Source organism: Lampetra fluviatilis, chromosome 5 (assembly GCF_964198595.1).
Source record: "Lampetra fluviatilis chromosome 5, kcLamFluv1.1, whole genome shotgun sequence".
In the NCBI taxonomy this organism is placed as follows: domain Eukaryota; kingdom Metazoa; phylum Chordata; class Hyperoartia; order Petromyzontiformes; family Petromyzontidae; genus Lampetra; species Lampetra fluviatilis.
In genome coordinates, this window is record NC_136279.1 from 18,004,473 (window position 1) to 18,029,240 (window position 24,768).

The 24,768-nt window shown below is 48.7% G+C and overlaps 1 protein-coding gene across 2 annotated transcripts in view; it reads right to left on the minus strand.

Annotated features, from left to right (window-relative positions):
- MICALL1 (MICAL like 1) overlaps positions 1–19,682 on the minus strand; it is a 47,648-nt gene extending 27,966 nt beyond the window's left edge. Inside the window, exons 1-2 of one of the 2 annotated variants that reach the window (XM_078857036.1) lie at positions 19,555–19,682; positions 13,169–13,976 (exon numbers count right to left, since the gene is read on the minus strand). In XM_078857036.1, the coding sequence (XP_078713162.1) occupies positions 13,169–13,320 (152 nt within the window). In that variant the 5' untranslated portion in view covers positions 13,321–13,976; positions 19,555–19,682. Of the gene's footprint in view, positions 1–13,168; positions 13,977–16,891; positions 17,149–19,554 lie in introns of those variants that run through there. The other variant, XM_078857037.1, reaches the window with a different exon arrangement.
- Positions 19,683–24,768: the final 5,086 nt, after the last annotated feature.

The window sequence follows — 24,768 nt, forward strand, 5'->3', positions numbered from 1 at the left end:
GGCAGAATGAATAAAGCTAAACTGCAACTTCTTAAAAAAAAAACAACTCGGTGCCAGGGCTCGAATGGCTTTGGTTAAATAAGGAGGTGGATCATTTTGAGCGGCGGCGGTCGAGGTTTCGCGGCGGGGGGGGGGGGGAACTGTAGATGGGCCCCCCGTAACAAAGAGGGGTGGCTCTGGCAGCAGCTGCAAGCGGCAGGCGATTGTTGGCAGTGGCGAGGCCGTATCCAGGGTTTCGGATGCCTGCCGAGGTCACGATGGGAGCCCCGGGGGGGGGGGGGGGGGACCGGGGTGGAGTGGGGGAAACGGGGGTCTGCAAAAGGATCAAGGCGCAGCGCCGAAGATTCGGGGGGGGAGAGACACGGGAAGCTCCGTCCATCCTAATGTCAAACAAACCAAATCCCGTGATGGTCATAAATGCCGGAAAAATTTAAGGAAAGGAAATTTGAACAACAATAGCTGTCGAAAGGTCAAGGTGTCTGTAAGATCAGCGAGCAAGGGGCGGTCCTGGTATCGCCCGGTAGCAATCGGACAGTTGCGGAAACTACACATTCCTATGGTAGGGGGCCAGTCTCTCCGACGGACTACCGTTGCAGTCTTGACAAAGAGACTTTCAGTTTCAAATTTCTGGTTCAAAAAGCTTCAGGTCTAAAATGTCACTAACTACTGTATTTATTTACGTAATCTCAGTGGACTCTGACATGGTTACCAAATAGAAGTCAGTGAATTAAATTCACCAAATTTTTAAGGAAATGCATATGTGCATTAAAAGTGCACCTAGTCTGGCACAGACACTGTGGTGACATCACCGCCACGTAGTGGCAAATGGCGAGTGCTGTTTCACAATCAGAATCTTCATTTATCCTGGAGAAATCCGATGAACTATGAAACTCGTTTTCACAGATATCCAGTTTCTTCTCGTGTATCTGAATGGAGCGATGGTGCAGTGATTCACACATTGCTCTATGAACCTAGCGAGCTGGGTTCACCAGAGGCAAGTCATATCTGAGCCTCTACTGCGCTTCCACTTGGGACAACTCGGACTTAAATGAGCATCTGATGTGGCATGTGAACATCAGCGCTGGGAAGGCAAACATGGCAAATCATGGCAGTGGTGTAGCCATGCAGGCCTTAATAGGGACTCGCTAACAGCACTTGACCCAGGAGCTGGGATTTTAAGGTTGACAAATTGGCTACATTTTACAATCGACTACGTTTTCTACAGTCAATTACTCAGGCCCCTTTAAAAGCGGTGGCCGCCCCACATCTCGCCTCCTGAAGGCAGGAAACCCCCTTCAAGCGGCAACCGGCAGATGATTCTGATGACATCACCTCCGATCCAGCGGCACACATGGTAAGAGAGGCGAGCCTTTCTCCCCCCCCCCCAAAAAAAATATTTTCCTGGTATCCAATTAGTTGCGTAATCAAAGTGACAATCGGTAGAGTAATGGATTACTTAAATAATTTGATGGTAGCCGGGCTCTAATCTTTATTCTTATACCGGTGTGTTTTTTGTATGTGTACAAGTCCGTGTGTACGTGTCTTTTGGTGCCCTAGTCTTTGTATACATGTCTGCACTTGTACCAACTGGCTGCAAGGCTACAAACCAAAACCGTGGGATCTTGCGCGCGTGTGTGCATATGTGCACTGTATATATATAAAAAATGTGCGAGCCGTGTAGAAAAGTGAATTCAGAAAATAATAATTTAGACTTCAGAGTACGCATTGCCTCTGTCAAACACGTGGGATATATTTGGAGGGTCTGGGTCTGTCAGTCGAGACTCGTAAAAAACACAGGTGTGGCAGTAAAAAACACAACATACAATGGGGATTATTGATCATCTTTAAGAAGCTGCACAAAAACGGTGGGAAAATGTATTTCGCAGTGCTGTTATTGAGCACCGATAATTCCGGCCCAGCAGAGTCCACGAGGCGATGGTGTGGGCAGCACCACGGCTGCCCCACCTCTGCTTCCCCCGAGTGCAAATGTAGACATACTTTACCATTATTATTTTACTCAATTAGGGCTGGATGAATTTAAGAGGGCCACCCGGAACCAGTTCGGATATCACCGAAGATAGCCATGGCCGGGTAACAAACTTCGGTTTATAATGCGGAACCTTAACTATTACAACACAAAGACAAACACACGGCCTAGGATGGGATGCGGGAGGTGGGGGGGGGGTGGCTTCATTTTATAATCTACATTTACGCGAACGCCATCTCCTTGGTCATTGCTGCCAAACTTTAGTCTCCCGGTAACGGATGGTGACAGTAGTAAAACACACAGCGCGATCACAAGCGCCTCTCAAACCGAGCGCCCAGTTCTCGTCGACGTGGACGGCTGCCGGTATTTGCTCAATGCCCCCCCCCCTCCCCGCCCCCCTTCCCCCGATAATAAATATGAAAACGACTTTATATTGCGCCGCTGACAATATTGACGAGCGGCGCATCGCACGATTAATTCTGAATCTTTGAGAATTAAAAGGCCAGATTGATAGGGATGAGATGGTTGAATTTCTCTCGGCAAGCAGTTTGCTGGACATTGAGTTCCGAGCGTCAGGAACGACGTACCAGAAGGCGCGGTCCTCGTGTCACCAATGATGGAGCCAGGATTTTCAGGTAGGGGGGGCAACCCCTCCAGCAATGAAAAATGATAGAGGAGTTGTTAGTAAGTAAGGACTTTGATTTTTATTCGACGCGTGTGCGGCGATGGTGCAGCCATTGATCGAGGGTCGAATTCGAACCGCGTTGTGTGATCGGCATCGCGCTCGCTGAAGGTTTGCGCACAATTCTGTGAGTCACTTATAACTGCTTTGCCGTTACTTATTGCCAATTATGGACTCAGACTATTGTCCTCTCATCTCATAGAGTCCCTGGCACGTAATAATATGCTACACAGTGGCAGTGGGGGTTGCAAAATGCCGATTTATTACTAATAAACCCCAATGATTCGATTTCGATTTAAAGCTTTTGTGACTGCAGGGATTCATCTTCTTGGTTCTTTCGGTAAAGTCACTTTACCGAAAGAACCAAGAAGACCCAATGATTCGATCGGAATTAGGGATTTCTATCGGATCATTGGGGGGGCACGTGCCACCCCACCCCCTCCCCCCCACTGACTCCGCCAGTGCGTGCCACCACCATGCCCTCACTCTCAGTTCCCTCCGACCTGTGCCACCATGCCCTGCTCTCAATGCCCCATAGACCGGCGTCCCATGCCGCATGTTAGGGTTGCTACCTCATCCACTGGAGACCACACCCGGACATAATTCTCAGTCAGTCTTGGTCTATTATCAACACCGTGCAGCATACTGGCCATCAGGGCACCTGCGGCTGTTTATTTCTTCCACCTGAGCGCAGGTGCCAATTCCCAGACTGTGTGAATCGTACTTGGACAGGTGGCAACCCTAGCGCATGCCCATTATCCAATGTTTTATTTCCAGAACCCCCTTGCCCATTGTTCCACGGTTGCTGCCCACAGTTCTACATGTTTCCACGTACCCTGTTATAACAACAGCTGCACACAAGCCGGAGCGCCTGCCTGCTCAAACGAGCGATGGATGGCACTCATCTCCAGTGGCGGCACCTGAGCCAGTGGTGGAAATTCCACATTCATGTGGCGAGGGGGAGGGGGTGGTTAGTCAACCCATGAAATGACCTCTGATTATTTCCCACGTGACTGCCATCGTTTGTCCATCCGCGAGGGATGAAGACATCAAGGATGATGACGGGCTGAGTCGAGCGCTCCGTGGAGAGTGGGAGCCAGCGACCGCACCCCATCGCTCAATGCCCCCGTGCCCATGCCCCATGCCCCATGCCCCATGCTGTTTATTTACACCCCAAAAAAGGAAGGCAAAGAAGACGTTGAACTGATTTGGCATGGCGATGGTGATGACGATGATGATGTTTATAGAAAAAAAGAGGGGTGGGGGGGGGCTGTCTGTGAACAACGTCACTCCGAGTGTCGGGAAAACGAAGCGCGCACACACACGCTTGTGATCGCTAGGAGTCAACGTGACAGGCAGCAGGAAACTGGGCATCCTGTCACAGCAGGAGAGCGAGGCTCTACGCGCCTCACTAAACACTACAGCCCAGTTTATAGCCCACAGCACAAGCCCACAGTAATAGCTCACAATTCAAGCCCACAGCATTAGCCCGCCCTGCTAATGCTGGCACAAAGTGTTAGTCTACAGTGTTAGTGCTGGCCCAGTGATGGCCCACAATGCTGGAGCTCGCCAACAATGCTATAACACAACGCAATCACACGACATTAAGATACAATTTCGATTTAAAGCTTTCGTGACTGCAGGGATTCATCTTCTTGGTTCTTTCGGTAAAGTCACGTAGAAGGGAAGTAATAAAATAATAAAAATAAAACATAATAAAATAAAAACGCAAGCAGCCGTCGGGACGGCTGCTTGCGTTGTGGCCGAAACGTCGTGAGAATTATTTTATGTTTTATTTTTATTATTTTATTACTTCCCTTCTACGTGACTTTACCGAAAGAACCAAGAAGATTAAGATACAATGTTACAAATCCTAAGACTCCGCCTTTGGACAACCACAATCTCACAACCACCTACATGATGTATTGCAAGGCCCCCCTCTCCTACCAAGACAAACGTCAGCAAGGGACAGGGGGGCAGGAAGCAAATAGGGAGAGGTCATCGAACAGACAACAAGGGGCATTGGGTGCAGGTCATGGGACAGAGGACGTAAGTTGTGGGGCAGAAAATAAACTTTAGAATTTTACCAGGTAAGGCCCACTGAGCTATATAGCTCTTTTTCAGAAGCGACCTGGCCACAAATGATAGGTCGACAAAGTGGCTTGGCATGTGGAAATCTAAAGCAGCCACAAATACTCTAAATGAATGTTTCTAAATGTGGAGGGAAAAACTGAAGAGCCCGGGAGAAAAATCCACATGACCACGGGGAGAGAGAACATGCAAACTCCAAATATACAGCAGGCGTCGGGGTCGGGATCGAACTCACAACCTCCTGTATACAAGGCGAGGTAATTAACATCTCACCACAGGGCAGATGTGTAGAGGGCACAGGGCAGAGTGCACAGGGCACAGGTCAGAGGGCACAGAGCTGAGGACAAGGGGCACAATGCTGGTGGGGGAAGGGCAAAGTTGCAAGAGGCAAGAGACCTGGGATTGGGGCACTCTCAGGATGTGGTCGTGTGGAGACACCAATTCTCCATAGACCATCTGCATCCCTTCAGCTCCTCCCACCGTAATTAAACCACTGCCGGCAATTTTGCGCGAACTGTTATTGTTACGTTTCCTCTGTTTACAAGATGAAATAGCTTGCACAAAAAATGTCTAAATGGGATTCCGCGCACACCCGGGAAAGCACGGGGAAACAAACGGCCGGGTGGCCGGGCGACGGGCACTCTCGCCGTGAATGTGGATTACACTTTGCCAATCCGCGTCAGTCGTGGGGGTTTTCTGCGTGTTGGTGAAGTGGGGAAGAGGGTAGGGGGGTTGGGGGCGCTGTGTGGGACCAGGAACGCTTCAGATACCGCTCGTGACTGGACATCTGTGAAAATGAGCTTCATAGCTCATCGGATTCTACCAGTCTAAATCAAGATTCTGATTCTGTTCAACGTGGGGACGGGAGTCGATTGCAGGTCGCCGGGTTCCTAGAGCCGCACTGCGAACCGCCACGCCACTGTGACTTTTCTCCACTGTGCAATTACTTATTACAAAGTGGCGTAACTGCGGCTAGCCGATGGGCACCGAGAACTCGAAACCAGTCTGGGTACAGCTCAATTTGCACAGTTGCCAGCTAGCCAGCCGGAAATACGAACCCATGCATGCCTGCGAGGCCAAATTGCGCATTCTTATATTTTGGCAATTAAACATTTTATTAGTTTACATACAGTCAGTGGTACATGATGGGTGCCCATTGAGCAAAGACACCTGAGTCCAGTCAGACCCAGACCTCGGAAGTTAAGGTTGAGCCTGGAAAGCGACTGGATGGTCGACAACCATGCAGCGCAGGTTTGTTCTAGGCTGCAGGGTTACGTTGTTTGCAGAGGGCAGTGCAGCATAATCCATTGTTGCGTTATGCTATGCTCCAACGTCTATGCATTGTGTGGCATGGGAAGGCCGTCTCATCCAGCAGTGGATTGAAGGGCTGTCCATGTACATGGGCGTCACAGTGGCGAGAGGTTATCTCCCGCTCCTGGTATGCAGGAGCAGGTCGTCGTGGGTTCGACCCCGACCCAACCGCTCGCTGTATATATGGAACTTGTGTGTTCTCCCCGCGGTCGCGTGGATTTTCCCCTCCACATTTAGAAACACATTTCAAGTATTTGGCTGCTACTATAAATCCCCACATATGATAAGGCACTTCCATTGGGCTTTCATTTGTGGCCAGGTCAGCTTTTGAAAAAGAGCTAATAGCTCAGTGGGCTTTACCTGGTAAATTAAATAGTTTTAAATCGTTTAGTTTTACACTGTATAGGTCGCACACTGCTGACGGCAAAAAAGCGAGGGCGGGGGAAGGGCTTCTTGGGAGGCGGGGAGAGTGGATTGGTTCCAGCAAAGTTGAGAAATCATTAAATGTTTACAGATAAGTGAATGGAAAAGTCATCATCAACACCAGCACTGTCATCGTCGTCAGCCCCATCACGAGACAAGCAATGATATACAGACCCTGCACAAACAACAACATCATCACCACCACCACCACCGCCAGCATTATCATCACTAACGGAACACAAGCAGTCATGTGCTGTTTTACAAGGCAATAACTGAGCATAAAAAGTAACTTTGAGGAACTGAATCTGGAAAGAAATCCATCCTTGTTCAATCCCAAAAAGCTGCACAAGCGCGTGCCCATTTACAGTTCATTTTTTTCCGACGGAAATGCAAGTTCAGTCGAAATCTCCAGGAGAACTTTAACAGAATGCTCGAACAAATACGCGAGCAGTGTCGATGAGATGTTCACTTTGGGGATTTCTTGGCGATAAAAACCAGGAGGAGAAAAGTCCGCGCGCATCTCCGCTCAAGGCACAACGAGGCCGCCGTACTCATCACAACACGCGGCTCTGAGTCAGAGGTGGAAATTCCACATTCCTAGGGTGGGCCACTCTGCCCAATAAATATGTATGATTATTTTCATTAATTTTGATGTTTTACCTACGTGACTTTACCGAAAAGACCTAAGAATATATTACATTACGCGCAATTATTAAGTATGTTAAAACTGACAAGATTGCAATGTGTCGTGGGTCACCGAGTGTGGAATATTGATGATGGTGCGATTGGCGAGTGGAGTGCTGTTGTGTGAGCGTGCTCGTGATGTGAGTGTGAGTCGTGTGTGGTGAGTGGCGTGTGGGTGAGTGTGTGGTTGTGGTGCGAGTGTGAGTAGTGTGTGGCGAGTGGAGTGCTGTTGTGTGAGCGTGCTCGTGATGTGAGTGTGAGTCGTGTGTGGTGAGTGGCGTGTGGGTGAGTGTGTGCTCGTGGTGTGAGTGTGAGTCGTGTGTGGTGAGTGGCGTGTGGGTGAGTGTGTGGTTGTGGTGTGAGTGTGAGTAGTGTGTGGTGAGTGGCGTGTGGGTGAGTGTGTGGTTGTGGTGTGAGTGTGAGTAGTGTGTGGTGAGTGGTGTCTGGGTGAGAGCGAGTGTGTGCTTGTGGTGTGAGTAGTGTGTGGTGAGTGGCGGGTGGGGGAGTGTGTGATTGTGATGTGAGTGTGAGTCGTGTGTGGTGAGTGGCGTGTGGGTGAGTGTGTGGTTGTGGTGTGAGTGTGAGTAGTGTGTGGCGAGTGGAGTGCTGTTGTGTGAGCGTGCTCGTGATGTGAGTGTGAGTCGTGTGTGGTGAGTGGCGTGTGGGCGAGTGTGTGGTTGTGGTGTGAGTGTGAGTAGTGTGTGGCGAGTGGAGTGCTGTTGTGTGAGCGTGCTCGTGATGTGAGTGTGAGTCGTGTGTGGTGAGTGGCGTGTGGGTGAGTGTGTGGTTGTGGTGTGAGTGTGAGTAGTGTGTGGCGAGTGGAGTGCTGTTGTGTGAGCGTGCTCGTGATGTGAGTGTGAGTCGTGTGTGGTGAGTGGCGTGTGGGTGAGTGTGTGGTTGTGGTGTGAGTGTGAGTAGTGTGTGGCGAGTGGAGTGCTGTTGTGTGAGCGTGCTCGTGATGTGAGTGTGAGTCGTGTGTGGTGAGTGGCGTGTGGGTGAGTGCGAGTGTGTGGTTGTGGTGTGAGTGTGAGTAGTGTGTGGTGAGTGGCGGGTGGGTGAGAGCGAGTGTGTGGTTGTGGTGTGAGTGTGAGTAGTGTGTGGTGAGTGGCGTGTGGGTGAGTGTGTGGTTGTGGTGTGAGTGTGAGTAGTGTGTGGTGAGTGGCGGGTGGGTGAGTGCGAGTGCGTGCTCGTGATGTGAGTGTGAGTCGTGTGTGGTGAGTGGCGTGTGGGTGAGTGCGAGTGTGTGGTGTGAGTGTGAGTAGTGTGTGGTGAGTGGCGGGTGGGGGAGTGCGAGTGTGTGGTTGTGGTGTGAGTGTGAGTAGTGTGTGGTGAGTGGCGGGTGGGGGAGTGCGAGTGTGTGGTTGTGGTGTGAGTGTGAGTAGTGTGTGGTGAGTGGCGGGTGGGGGAGTGCGAGTGTGTGGTTGTGGTGTGAGTGTGAGTCGTGTGTGGTGAGTGGCGTGTGGGTGAGTGCGAGTGTGTGGTGTGAGTGTGAGTAGTGTGTGGTGAGTGGCGGGTGGGGGAGTGCGAGTGTGTGGTTGTGGTGTGAGTGTGAGTAGTGTGTGGTGAGTGGCGGGTGGGGGAGTGCGAGTGTGTGGTTGTGGTGTGAGTGTGAGTAGTGTGTGGTGAGTGGCGGGTGGGGGAGTGCGAGTGTGTGGTTGTGGTGCGAGTGTGAGTAGTGTGTGGTGAGTAGCGTGTGGGTGAGTGCGAGTGTGTGGTTGTGGTGTGAGTGTGAGTAGTGTGTGGTGAGTGGCGGGTGGGGGAGTGCGAGTGTGTGGTTGTGGTGTGAGTGTGAGTAGTGTGTGGTGAGTGGCGGGTGGGGGAGTGCGAGTGTGTGGTTGTGGTGTGAGTGTGAGTAGTGTGTGGTGAGTGGCGGGTGGGGGAGTGCGAGTGTGTGGTTGTGGTGTGTGAGTAGTGTGTGGTGAGTGGCGGGTGGGGGAGTGCGAGTGTGTGGTTGTGGTGTGAGTGTGAGTCGTGTGTGGTGAGTGGCGTGTGGGTGAGTGTGTGGTTGTGGTGTGAGTGTGAGTAGTGTGTGGTGAGTGGTGCCTGGGTGAAAGCGAGTGTGTGGTTGTGGTGTGAGTGTGAGTAGTGTGTGGTGAGTGGCGTGTGGGTGAGTGTGTGGTTGTGGTGTGAGTGTGAGTAGTGTGTGGTGAGTGGTGTCTGGGTGAGAGCGAGTGTGTGGTTGTGGTGTGAGTGTGAGTAGTGTGTGGTGAGTGGTGTCTGGGTGAGAGCGAGTGTGTGCTTGTGGTGTGAGTAGTGTGTGGTGAGTGGCGTGTGGGTGAGTGCGAGTGAGTGGTTGTGGTGTGAGTGTGAGTAGTGTGTGGTGAGTGGCGTGTGGGTGAGTGCGAGTGTGTGGTTGTGGTGTGAGTGTGAGTAGTGTGTGGTGAGTGGCGGGTGGGGGAGTGCGAGTGTGTGGTTGTGGTGTGAGTAGTGTGTGGTGAGTGGCGTGTGGGTGAGTGTGTGGTTGTGGTGTGAGTGTGAGTAGTGTGTGGTGAGTGGTGCCTGGGTGAGAGCGAGTGTGTGGTTGTGGTGTGAGTGTGAGTAGTGTGTGGTGAGTGGCGTGTGGGTGAGTGCGAGTGAGTGGTTGTGGTGCGAGTGTGAGTAGTGTGTGGTGAGTGGCGTGTGGGTGAGTGCGAGTGAGTGGTTGTGGTGCGAGTGTGAGTAGTGTGTGGTGAGTGGCGTGTGGGTGAGTGCGAGTGTGTGGTTGTGGTGTGAGTGTGAGTAGTGTGTGGTGAGTGGCGGCTGGGGGAGTGCGAGTGTGTGGTTGTGGTGTGAGTGTGAGTAGTGTGTGGTGAGTGGCGGGTGGGGGAGTGCGAGTGTGTGGTTGTGGTGTGAGTGTGAGTAGTGTGTGGTGAGTGGCGGGTGGGGGAGTGCGAGTGTGTGGTTGTGGTGTGAGTGTGAGTAGTGTGTGGTGAGTGGCGGGTGGGGGAGTGCGAGTGTGTGGTTGTGGTGTGAGTGTGAGTCGTGTGTGGTGAGTGGCGTGTGGGTGAGTGTGTGGTTGTGGTGTGAGTGTGAGTAGTGTGTGGTGAGTGGTGCCTGGGTGAGAGCGAGTGTGTGGTTGTGGTGTGAGTGTGAGTAGTGTGTGGTGAGTGGCGTGTGGGTGAGTGTGTGGTTGTGGTGTGAGTGTGAGTAGTGTGTGGTGAGTGGTGTCTGGGTGAGAGCGAGTGTGTGGTTGTGGTGTGAGTGTGAGTAGTGTGTGGTGAGTGGTGTCTGGGTGAGAGCGAGTGTGTGCTTGTGGTGTGAGTAGTGTGTGGTGAGTGGCGGGTGGGGGAGTGCGAGTGTGTGGTTGTGGTGTGAGTGTGAGTAGTGTGTGGTGAGTGGCGTGTGGATGAGTGCGAGTGTGTGGTTGTGGTGTGAGTGTGAGTAGTGTGTGGTGAGTGGCGTGTGGGTGAGTGTGTGGTTGTGGTGTGAGTGTGAGTAGTGTGTGGTGAGTGGCGTGTGGGTGAGTGCGAGTGAGTAGTTGTGGTGTAAGTGTGAGTAGTGTGTGGTGAGTGGCGTGTGGGTGAGTGCGAGTGAGTGGTTGTGGTGTGAGTGTGAGTAGTGTGTGGTGAGTGGCGTGTGGGTGAGTGCGAGTGAGTGGTTGTGGTGTGAGTGTGAGTAGTGTGTGGTTAGTGTCGTGTGGGTGAGTGTGAGTGTGTGGTTGTGGTGTGAGTAGTGTGTGGTGAGTGGCGTGTGGGTGAGTGCGAGTGTGTGGTTGTTGTGTGAGTAGTGTGTGGTGAGTGGCGTGTGGGTGAGTGCGAGTGAGTGGTTGTGGTGTGAGTAGTGTGTGGTTAGTGTCGTGTGGGTGAGTGTGAGTGTGTGGTTGTGGTGTGAGTGTGAGTAGTGTGTGGTGAGTGTCGTGTGGGTGAGTGCGAGTGTGTGGTTGTGGTGTGAGTAGTGTGTGGTTAGTGTCGTGTGGGTGAGTGCGAGTGTGTGGTTGTGGTGCGAGTGTGAGTAGTGTGTGGTGAGTGGCATGAGGCTGAAAGTGACTGTTGGCTTGAAGTGTCAGCATGAGTAGTGTCCCATGAGTGGTGTGTGGGTGATAGCGAGTGTGTGCTTGTGGTGTGAGTGTGAGTGGTGTGTGGTGAGTGGCGTGTGGGTGAGTGCGAGTGTGTGCTTGTGGTGTGAGTGTGAGTGGTGTGTGGTGAGTGTGAGTGTGTGCTCGTGATGTGAGTGTGAGGAGTGTGTGGTGAGTGGCGTGTGGGTGAGTGTGAGTGTGTGCTCGTGATGTGAGTGTGAGTCGTGTGTGGTGAGTGGCGTGCGGGTGAGTGTGTGGTTGTGGTGTGAGTGTGAGTAGCGTGTGGTGGGCAGTGTGCGTGAGTCTGTGTTCATAATGTGCGTGTACTGCGTGAGTGGCACGACTATAACAGCACTGTGTTTGCTTGTGGTGCGAGTGGTGAGGATTGACTGACTGGGTGAGTGGGCGTGCAGGTCAGAGTCTGTGTGTGTGTACGCAATGAGACTTGGTCGTGTGAGAGCGTGCATTCACGATGTGTGCGTTGAGCGCACTGTGTGTCTGACACAAGCTGCGTGTGTTGCAATTCTGCCTGTTGTCTAGGGTGAGTGATACTGTGGTTTGACTGGTCACCGACACTCCGCGATGTGGTTAACACATCCGCCGCATGTGTAACGACTGTGCGTCAGCATCACGCGTCAATGGATCGGTCTGTTAATATCGATGTGTATGTGCGCACGTATCGAGCGTACATCAATAGAATTTCCACAACTCTGTGTCCGAGCAAGTGGTTGAATTTGCGTTCGCGCGAGCGTGAGAGTGTTGGGATAAGTGGTGTTGGTTGGCCAATGCGTTGCGAGCGAGTGTCGTCGGTGTCGTGTTAAGTGTGTTCCGGCAGACACACGCCACAACAATATTCCCACGATCACCCCCGCCGACCCAGACAAAACTGTCACTCACGAACAGAGGGAACTGGTCTTTCCCCAACTGGTTAAGCGCACATGCAAATCATCTCAGCCGACAGCTTTTTTAGTGCACCCATTATGGATATCATCCTTCACGTCATTATTTAGATGATCCGTCACGTCGGTAAAGTGACCTACGTGACTTTACCGAAAAAACCAAAGAGTATGGACCCTTGCAGTCACGAAAACTTCAAACCTAGAATTGCTCCGTACTAGTTGTGTGTGGCTACTGCACTGCGGGGAGTGGCAGCCTTCACTGCGCTAACAACCCCGCCAACTCGAGTTCAATTCCTGCTCAAGGCCAACATCGATGACGAATATCCGAACCGGTTCTGGGGCTCCCCCAGCGGTTTGTGTATAAACATCAGCATTGGGGAGACAAACGCGGACAGGCGTGCTGCCTGTCACTCACCGCCTTGTGTGTGTGCCGTGCCGGTCTCAAGAGATGCTTACACTAACAGCACTTGCCCAAACAGCCTGTTAAGGCTATACAGGGTATCTCTATCTTTATTTGTACTGCAATACACCTTGAATAGTAATAATGCATTGTACGGTTGGCTAGCTGGCAACGCTACTGCATGAATAGCTGTAGCTTAGTAACCTATAAAGAGGATTTGCATCATCAGCAACATGCGCCGTAGCTTAGTTTGTAACCAAATGGTATTGCGTTCTGAGTAACACCAGGTGTGTCAAGTTTATGGGACTTTGTATACATGTGTAGTGTAGCACAAGTTGCAGACCAGGTCGTTGTGGATGCTATCCCAGTACTGTTGTATACACATGCGTGCGCATGCAATACTGCATTACAACTGAAAATAAACAAAAACCGTGTGTCAAGCCACTGCTGGATGAAGGCGACCATACTTCGCCACACTGGTAAGTGCAGGTTGGTGAATGGGGGAAACCCGGCCCAAAATTGGGATACTCGCCGCTGAGGTTAACCGGTGGCTGGAAATATCGAATTCACGTCATCGGGTTCACAGTGCAGCGAATTAACGGCTATGCTATCACTCCCCCCCACCCAATACACACACACAAACAAAGAGCCGCGCACACACACACACACGAACGCACGTGCACGCCTATTCACGTACATGAGGTCCGGCCGGTGGTGGTGGATGAGAGCGCAGAAGGCGAGGCCATCACGGAAGGACGAGGTCATGTTGGTGATGCTCACACCGGGGTATCCGTCCGTCCGACGGCGACACCATTCTTGCAGGCCCCGGAGTGCCGCGCCGGCCGCCATCGTCACAGCACCAGGAGGACCTGTCAAGATCGCTGCCACCAACCAGGCCCAGAGTCCAACCCGCACCCCGTCACTGTCTCACTGTCACGAAACCCGAGCCTAACCTGAGCAGGAGCCGAGCTCCCGTCGCTGTCGCTACCACTAAGCCAAACCTAGTTCTGGGGCTCAACTGGAACACGCTGCTGCGGTCAACCACGTCAAAAATAAATTCACTCCAATTTCAATCTTGGCCCTCCTCTTAACTCAACCCCGAATTCAACCCTAACATCGCAACTCTTGTGACTCTATTCGTAGAACCTGACAGCGACTGAAACTCTAACTATCCTCCTCTTTACAGCCGACCCGTAACACTTAAGCTTACCCTCAGTCCGAACACCGACTCTTACTGATGCTAACGAAAAACCTAAGCTCCTGTCTCGACTTTAGCCCTCGATCCAAGACACTAACCCCACCTCCGCCACGAGCCCTACCCCGTGCCACCCTTTCCTCTTCTGAACCCCTCCCACGTTCTGGCTGTTGTCCAAACTCAGCTGGGGTTTCCCCAAGTCTCAGATCTCTCCTATTTCCTCCCAGGTTCAAGATCCCAGATCGCAGGTTCTTGGTTCCAGGTCTCAGGGTTATCTTGTTCCAGGTCTCTTTTCCACCGGCTCTGTGAACTTTTGTCATAAAGAGAGACACAGAGAGACTTGGGGTGAACAGGTGCAGATAGAAACCCTCTGATCTGTGCGAGTCTGGGTTCATGCCCTGGGTTCACTTATCTTTGGCTCTAATTTGGGTAATTTGAGCTGCATGCTGTGTGAGTTTAGGAGTTAAAGTTAGGGGGATTTTTTAACGTCCTTACCATCCAGCCCCACCTATACAATCATTCATACTATCACTATCACCACCACACCATCATTACACATCCATTCATGCCCCATCACTACACACCCCACATCACTAACGATCCATCTACTCACCTACCCACCCACCCCTTTCCATCGCAATCATCCTCCCACACACATCATCCCAATGAGTGAAACCCCTGTCATTTGAAACTAGCCAGATAAATGATCTTTCCACATGAACAGATAAGAACCATTCATACAAGACTCCTCTTTGCCAACCAAGACTGTAATTTAAATGGAGTGAAACAATAAATGGCAATGTGTAAGGGATCTGCTTTAAATTTTAAATTATTATTTTGAGTTGCGTCCTATATAATTTTGCGTCCCAACTAGAACCCTATAGCGTAGAGAAAGGGTCCCTTTGCCTGTAACATTGGTAGTTCACCAGAATTGATTTAAGCAAGCCTGATTGCTGATGAGACACTGTGTCAAAAACAGGTCCGCCCGTCTTGAAACAACGCTACAGAAATGATGCACTCCCAAAAGGCCGTGCGGCTGATGCGTTGTTTAAATAAATGTTATAAAATTTTATGTTAAGATGGATATGTGAAGGACACAGTCAGCTTCATTTTTCTTCATTTTTAAAGTTCATTGAATAAAAAAAAGTATTCCATATATATGGAACGTACACACACTAAAACACATCAACAATAAGCATAGACATGCAGACTGCTGTACACACACATGTATACACCAAAGGAAAAGTACAATACAGTACTGTGCAAATGTTTAAGTAACACATACACTGGCATATACTGGAGTCACATATATGTACGTAAACATTCAAACGCATGCGCAACACACATACATTAAAATTGTATAGCGTATTGTGCAGGTGCAATGACTGTAGGTACATTCACATAGCACACACAGTATACGCCCAGAAATGTACATTCACATGTACACACTCTTACCACCACATGCACCAACACACAACACACATTCACAGAGGCACAGCACCGACGCAAACACTCATCTCATTTCGATTTAAAGCTTTCGTGATTGCATCTTCTTGGTTCTTTCGGTAAAGTCACGTAGAAGGGACGCTGTCTTTCCGACAGACCTGTTCTCCACCTGAGGACGGCTGCTTGCGTTGTGGCCAAAACGTCGTGAGAATTATTTTTATTATGTTTTATTATTATTATTTTATTATTTCCATTCTACGTGACTTTACCGAAAGAACCAAGAAGATGAATCCCTGCAGTCACGAAAGCTTTACATCGAAATTTAAGTGAATAGGATGTCACGAATTTGTATTTGTTCTCTGAACCACGTGTTCCTCCTGTTTCTGTCTCTGAATGTAATGCCAAGAATGAACATTGCCATGCTTCATTAGAGGTGTTGGGTTAGATCGCGTAAATATAAATGCGTCGTTAAACCCGCCACCACCTACGTGTTGAACTAAATTGCCATGCTTCTTCGCACACTTTCTGAGTTCCCTTCCTTGGCAGCGTCCATCTGTGCAAATAAACACTTGAGCCTTGTCAAAGAAAGGATACAATTGTATATACAGGCTGAAACCAGACCGTTAGCATGAGAAAAATCGAGATCGGTAGCCAGTATAACTGCGACTTACTGTAAGCAAGATGACGAATTCAAATGATTAGTGGAGCCAAATGATGAAATGGATGTCACCGGTTTGTGATTGTTATTTTGTGATCAGTCAAGGGGTTATCTGCGGTGAGCAGTTTGTTGTTTTGCACGGGGGGGGGGGGGGGTATTTAAAATTCATGGCGTTTTAAATTTCTATCCGTGGCACCGGTTGTTTCTGTTCTGACTGTTTTTGTTCCCTTTGTGAGCGAGACTTTATCCTGGTCTCGCGTTTACAATCGGTTTAAACAAAAAATAAACGGACTGAGCATTGAAAATTGGAGAGAGGGGGGGGGGGCAATATAAAAAGAAAAGGATTGGAAAAAAAAGAACATAAAAGCTATTGAAGATAGACCCAAAGAGTATTGAAGAAGAGACAAAGAAGTTGATATGATCAACAAAAATAGTATACGGGGAACTCCGTCGAACATTAATGAAAGGAATGAGAAATAAAGGGGAGAACACTCAAACGGCGATTGCTGGATACGTCAGAGGAAGCAACGGGAGCGTGTGCCAGTGATCGATACCCTGAGAGGTGCGACGACTAGTATCGAAACGACGTCAATCAAAGCGATTGACAGGGTTTTTTGGGTTCAAGTTTTAAGTTCATCTATTAGGTATAGCCCTGTGAGCAATTCGGCTCTTGAATCGGGTGCAACCGCAACAAACAAAAATCAAAAACATGATCAAGAAAACATCTTAAAGTGAATATGTGACTGAGTGCAAACAGAAAATTAAAGAAAAGACAGCAAAATATTGCAGATAAAATCACCGTACACACCAACGCTGTGTGCAAAAATCCCAGTGGGATGCAAGTCAAACAACAACAACAACCACAAGACAACTTAGATTAAGGCCATCAGTCTAACTCCGTACTACAACAACACAAACATGGCCAAACCAAAACAACTATTCGAAATCACCAAAATAAAGCAATGAAACAGTGATCATAGGAACTGTGACGGAATTTTCACAATAAACGACAAACAACATGTACTACCAAAACCCTGCAGCCATAGCTTGCTGCATGAGTCACTCCACAGCAGCAGCAGCAGCAGCATCATCAATCGGAGTATTATACTTTTGCAATGCACCTTTAAGATCAGGCTAGATGGAGATGGAGGCGACGGAGACCGAGAAAGGGCGGACGACGATGCCGTTCTGCGACGTGGGCCCAGGCGACGCGAATCGATTAGCCGAGTTCATAAGGCGACGACCTATTTGCGAGACGTCGTAAAAGGGTGGAAGACGTACATCGGGGTATGACTGTATCGTAGCAAAAACGGAGATTGGCATTCTGCACGTTGGGTTCCATCGGGAGAACGATGGAACCACGACGGATGATTATTTAGTTGCGCCCTCCCTCCCCCGCCCGCCCGCCGCATCTCCGATGAGCGTGGTTGGCTACGTACGGTGCGAAAGAAGTTCAACGTATTGTGCAGCTTACATTTTGTGGATTCATTGTTGTAGAGCTCTATAGATAAATTGCAAATATCCCAGGAATACATTAATTTTCGGATGAAGAGAAAGTTTCAGATGTCACACTTTAGCTAAGGAGCCGTTCATAAATGACGTCACGCACCTGGGGGGGAGGGGGGGGGTCAGACATTTGTGACGATGTGTGACGATGGGGGGGGGGGAGAAACGTGACGTCCCATCAAAAACTTTAAATAAATATACACAATACGTTCTACTTAATTAAATATAATTTTTAATAAATGTTTTCTCCTACAACATCAGAGTGCAGCGCCACATTAAATACGCACTACAATGACAATAGTTTAAAGCGATTTGAAGCATGTTTCATTTTTTTTTTGGGGGGGGGGGGGCAGAGCTTTGTGACGTCATATTTGAGGGGGGGGGGGTTTGACTTTTTGTGACGCTGTGTGACGAAGGGGGGGGGGGGTTCAAAAATCGTCCAAAATCGCGTGACGTCATTTATGGACGACCCCTAACCCTAATATATTTCACGTATTTGTGTTTAGTGATTTGCTTATCTTTCAAAAACTTTTGCACTCCGATCGTTATTTTATTGTTTTGTTGTTGTGAGTTATCTGACCCACCCCAACTGTGAAAAAGAGCCGAATGGCTCATCGGATTTCTCCAGGAATAAAAAAAATATTCTAATTCTGAAGAAGTAATCTCTGCCACACTATGAACAAATTGAAAGCTCCTGGGACCATGTATGGATGTTGAACTTTTTTCGCACCGTACGTTGCCAACCGTGTTATACAAAGACGCCGTGTAGCCCTGTAACACTGTTTGCGAGCAGCACCTATGAAGGCCACTGGCACTGTGGCACACGAGGGGGACTGGTGGCCAGCACCACGCCCGGCCGCCTTTGTCTCCCCCAAATGTTTCCTACACACCGCACCAGCTACTCATTTAAGGCCGAGTCGACCTAGGGGAGACCCAGGACCGGGGTCAGATCATCGTTACCCATCGGTGCTGGTTTGGCGTGAGCGGGAATGGAATTCGGATGTCTGCCGTGTTCGTGGCACGGCGTAGCGCTAACCGTTGCACCACCGCTCCCCATTGGTGAACACCACACATCACAAAAGACAAAGATCGCCCGTATAGCCTTAACATACTGTAGGGGAAAGTTCTGTTAGCGAGCACCTATGAAGGCTGGCACGGCACACGAGGGGGTGGGTGGCCAACACCACGTCCGGCCGCCTTTGTCTCCCTAGTGGCAAAGTTTACACATCGCACCAGGTACTCATTTCAGGCCGAGTCGACCTAGGGGAGGCCCGGTACCGGTTCAGATAATCGTCTCCGGTGTTGGCTGTGAGCGGGAATCGAACCCGGATCGCCAGGTTCGTAGCGCAGCACAGCGCTAACCGCTGCACCACCGCTCCCCATTGGTGACTAACACACAGACACACATCCACAAACACTCTTTAACACAACGCACACGACTACACACAACGCACACACACAGTCCTGTTATGTAACACATTATACAGGAGCCGTGTACTGCATGCAGACACTGTACGTCCATCCAGTCGAGTGTACACGCACGTACACATTCACTTAGTGGCAATTGCACAAGCCTGTTGGTTTAGCCCAAATGCAAACCAAAAGTCGTTCAAGAGTTTATCATCCACGAGCAAGGACTTTCATTCCATTGTACGACAGTCCCGCATTTACAATGGGCAACGATTCTGTCTATAACGTGTGTATAGTTGTACGGACTGCAGAGAAAAAAACACGTGGCGAACAAACAGAGACAAAGATCCCCCGTGTAGCCTGTAACGGACTGTTGGGGCAAGTGCTGTCAGCGTGTAACATCGATGAAGGTCACCGGTACTGTGGCACACGAGGGGGTGGGTGGCTAGCACCACGCCCGGCCGCCTTTGTCTCCCCCAGTGGCGATGTTTCCTACGCACCGCTACACCGGGGTACTCATTTGAGGCTGAGTCGACCTAGGCGAGGCCCACGGACCGGGGTCCGATAATCGCTATCCAACCGGTGTTGGTGGCCGTGAGCGGGAATCGAACTCGGGTCGCCGGGTTCGTAGTTCGGCGTAGCGCTAACCGCTGCACCACCGCTCCCCCCACCACCACCACCACACACACAGACACACGCAAGAGAGGGCAGGCAGGTAGCAACAACACGTACACAGTGGAGCAGCGGAACAACACGACCGACCGTATGAAGTTGGTAGGCAAGTAGTAGGTCGATGAGGATGGAGGATATTGATGGAGGAGGATGATGAAGGATGATGATGGAGGAAGGAGAGGTCGTCTCTGCCCACCTGATTTGCTTTCCGCCGAGTTCTCTCTCTCGCCAGCGGCGTGATGAGGGCGCGGGTGGAGCGAAAAAAAAACTTAAGAGCAGACACACATTGCAACATACGCACGCACGCACGCACGGACGACACACTGACTCACACACACAGACAGACAGACGCGGGCGTTGCTTAACAGCGCCTCCACGTGGACGGACAAAGGCAATAAAGACAAAGATCCCCCGTGTAGCCTTCACAGACTGGTTGGGGCAAGTGCTGTTAGCGAGGCAGCACCTATGAAGGTTGGCACTGTGGCACACGAGGGGGGGGTGGCTAGCAACCACGCCCGCCCGCCTTTGTCTCCCCAGTGCTGATGTTGTTACACACCGCGACGCCAGGTACTCGTTTGAGGCTGAGTCGACCTAGGGGAGGCCGGTTTAGAAAACACTGTGTAATAAAAACTAATTTTGTTCCTAGGTAGTAAGTGTTATTTCCTAATTGCTTATGCCTCAAAAGTACAGAAAATGGATATTATTCCCCACAAACTTTGCTTTTGTGACCAGGACAGTGATATTTTGAAATTTACCTATTTTCAATGAGAAAACGTGTGCATTTGTGTCATTCTTTCATATAAAGTCCTGGCCACAAAAGCAAAGTTTAGGCGTAAGCAATAAAAAAAATAACTCTTAGTATCCAGGAACAAAAATTGTGTTACATAGTGTTATCGTCACTTGGTGTTGGCCGTGAACGGGAATCGCGCTAACCATTGCGCCACCGCTCCCCCGCACGTGGAAGGACACACACCACGTTACGCACGCAGGCACGATGCGAATACTTTATTGTATGGTGACAATGCGAACACCGCCCGCACTCCCTCCAAAGTTAACTGATTATTGTTTTTCCTGTTGGCTAAGTGTGTTTCATTGTTTTACGATGTTCATGAGTCGTATGGGGTATAATCAATCCCATTCATTTATAAAGGTGAACCAATTATTCGGCAGTGGTGGCACAAGCGCTAAAACAACAAAAACTCCACGCATTCGTCGATAATACGGTTCGATAGTGCTATGAAGAAGGGTCATTGCCCGAAACGTCACCTGTCCAATCACCCGCGCTGCTCCCTCCTCCCTTAGAAGAATTCGTCTGGCGGAGAATTAATGAAAAACACAGCTGTCAACTCCTTTCCAGTGCCCGACCTTATCACAGACCAATTCAGACTTTATTGGTCACCCCGTGCCACTTATACATCTCAACGTTCACCCTACAAAGTCCAATCACAAGGGAGAAACACACACAAATAGCCAAACAAGTGTTTGAAACGACTGTACACCGCATGGACCTGAAAACTAAATTTCCCTGCACACGAATACTGGGTAAACCATATGGGTTGACAGCTATGGAATAATGTCGAATGATTAATTCGTCATTTATGGAATGAATAACGAATATCCGTAACTCAGCCACGATGTATATTGTGTACACATTTACATATACACTACCTCCATAATACAGGTTTTTTTAGGTTAGATCGCGTTAATATATAAATGCGTCGTTAAAATCGCCAACACCCGACACAGCCCATTTATAAGTTTTGTCATGTAAACCGAACATGCCAATTCGTCACTAGTACAGCACACCGATGTGTTGGAGAGCCAAGCCACAACATTTACAATCTGAGTACGACGTTTCGCCAGTAATTACAACTGGCGAAACGTAGTACTTATTGACACGCGAGTTTGATAATGTTTAAGTTGTTTGCAAAACTGAATACTACTGGCCAAGACTAAATCTTGACTTAAAGCTTTCGTGACTGCAGGAATTCATTCTCGTTGGGTCTTTTGGTAAAGTCACGTAGAGAATGTATCGAAATTCAGAGAAATAAAAATAATTGTAACCCTTCGGATAGTTAGACTTAGTACTGCTTGGAAGCGAATCATGAAGTACTACATTGTTTAAATGCATGCCTATAGAGGCCACCACACTTCAATAGGGATTACCGTTGAACAATAAAGGGTACGGCTATTTCAGTGCACACAATCGACAGGAGGTACAAGAACAATAGGCTTGCATAATGCGCATGCATTATATAAATAACTCAACCGGCAATGGATACCCATAGTAATTTATATGCCTTCATTACCCCCCCCACCGACTTCGCGCAAGAAGGGCTCACAAGTGATGTCATCACATCTACTCCACTATTTAAGGAACGAAACAGGAGGATTTCTCCACAAATCTGTCTGTCGCCTGATGAAGCTGGTTAGAATTACTGGCGAAACTTCGTACTTAGATTGTAAATGTCGTGGCTTTGCTCTCAAAACACACCGGCGTGCTGTACTAGTAACGAATTGGCATGTTCTGTTTACGTGACAAACCTTACTAGTTGGCTGTGTCGGGTGGTGGCGGGTTAAACGGCACATTTATATATTTACACGATCTAACCCACAAAACCTGTGTTATGGATATTGGTCGCGAAAGTCTACGTGTTAAATTACACACTACCTATTAAGTTCTACATGTATTATTTACATTTAAATGATACATTACCATATAGACTCACTATATATTTTATTAATGAAGAGAGGAGACTGGGTGTCTTAGAAGGCAATGCTGAGCCGGCACCCTCGAGGTCCTTGGATTAGAATCCAGCTCCACAAGTGTAGTGAATTCATAGTCTCAGTGGCTGCACAAAAAAAACCCCATTAAATATAATCAGGTTCTGCGCTTAATTTGGCTAAATTCCAGCCCTTATAATTTAAAAAAACACACTCGTTGCTCAATATTGGTCTCAGTCGAAGTGCGTGGGAAAGCGCTGCCCTCTGTTGAGCGCATGTAAGGATCTAGCTCAGAGGTAGCTCTGGGATATATTACAGTGTATTATCCGTTCTTTTTCCATTAAAAACGATAGTCCCATATAAGTGTTAACATTCTTTTGAAGCACTCTGTATTTATATAATTTTTATGCCGAGTGTCTGCTACTGCCGCTGCTGCGTCCTGTACAGCGCTTTGAGATCCTTAATGAAAAGCCGCTATATAAACGTAATTATTATTACACAGCATACACACTCTCTCGTAATCTCTCTTAACTTGATTAAAAAGACGCGAATAGCCTGCGGGGATAGCGGACAAACGCGAGCGACACGCGCCAAAGGAAACCCATTACACGTACAGGTAAACACGCGGTGGTGACCTTTAACCCGGGGATGCGAGATGCCCTCTCTGGGTGTGCGAGGCATGGCCAGATGTTTTGTTGTTAAAAGGTAAATAATTGAAAACACAAATGAAGCCCAGGGGCACGTAGGTTACAACTTTGTTGAATCAAACCCCGAGCTATAAATGGTCTTAATAGTTGCATTGTCTATGTTACTGTTCGTCTTTTGGCGTTCTTCTTTGGTGTGACCACTGGTGATGAGACAAGACAATGAGGCTGCCTCTGGTGTAGACCAATCAGTTTCAAAGTCGTACCAATAATTATCAAAGCCACAAGTATGTGTGCGGTTAATGCAGTGATTGATTATTTGCAAAAGGTATCTATATGGTCTTGACTTATTCATATTTTTGGGTCTGTCGGTAAAGTCACGTAGATAGGTTCAAAGAAAATAACAAAAAAATAAAAACGACGTTTCGATCGCAACACAAGCAATCGTCTTCAGTAAAAGGGGGAAGACGACCGCTTGTGTCGCGATTGAAACGTCGTAGTTTTTTTTTTAATATTTTTTAAAATTTTCTTTGAACCTATATCCGTGACTTTACCGAAAGACCCAAGAATAGGTAGCTATTTGGTATTTGAAACATCTTAACACAACTCCTGTTCTATTGCCAGAAAGGCTAAAACCTACTTATATGTTTCAAACCCCCATGCATTTATTAACATTATTACACTTGTCGAACTGCATTAATTGGATTTTCTGTTTGCACTTAGTCACATATTCACTTTAAGATGTTTTTTGTTCATGTTTTTGTTTTTTGTTTGTTGCGGTTGCACCCGATTCAAGAGCCGAATGGCTCACAGGGCTATACCTAATAAATGAACTTGAACTTAAGAGCCACATGGCTCACAGGGCTATACCTAATCAATGAACTTGAACTTAAGAGCCACATGGCTCACAGGGCTATACCTAATCAATGAACTTGAACTTAAGAGCCACATGGCTCACAGGGCTATACCTAATCAATGAACTTGAACTTAAGAGCCACATGGCTCACAGGGCTATACCTAATCAATGAACATGAACTTAAGAGCCACATGGCTCACAGGGCTACACCTAATCAATGAACTTGAACCTAAGAGCCACATGGCTCACAGGGCTATACCTAATCAATGAACTTGAACTTAAGAGCCACATGGCTCACAGGGCTACACCTAATAAATGAACTTGAACTTAAGAGCCGAATGGCTCACAGGGCTATACCTAATCAATGAACTTGAACTTAAGAGCCGAATGGCTCACAGGGCTATACCCAATCAATGAACTTGAACTTAAGAGCCACATGGCTCACAGGGCTATACCTAATCAATGAACTTGAACTTAAGAGCCGAATGGCTCACAGGGCTATACCCAATCAATGAACTTGAACTTAAGAGCCACATGGCTCACAGGGCTACACCTAATAAATGAACTTGAACTTAAGAGCCGAATGGCTCACAGGGCTATACCTAATCAATGAACTTGAACTTAAGAGCCGAATGGCTCACAGGGCTATACCCAATCAATGAACTTGAACTTAAGAGCAACATGGCTCACAGGGCTATACCCAATCAATGAACTTGAACTTAAGAACCACATGGCTCACAGGGCTACACCTAATAAATGAACTTGAACTTAAGAGCCGAATGGCTCACAGGGCTATACCTAATCAATGAACTTGAACTTAAGAGCCGAATGGCTCACAGGGCTATACCCAATCAATGAACTTGAACTTAAGAGCCACATGGCTCACAGGGCTACACCTAATCAATGAACTTGAACTTAAGAGCCACATGGCTCACAGGGCTATACCTAATCAATGAACTTGAACTTAAGAGCCACATGGCTCACAGGGCTATACCCAGTCAATGAACTTGAACTTAAGAGCCACATGGCTCACAGGGCTACACCTAATCAATGAACTTGAACTTAAGAGCCACATGGCTCACAGGGCTATACCTAATCAATGAACTTGAACCTAAGAGCCACATGGCTCACAGGGCTATACCTAATCAATGAACTTGAACGACCAAGAAGCAAATGGGGAGGCTGC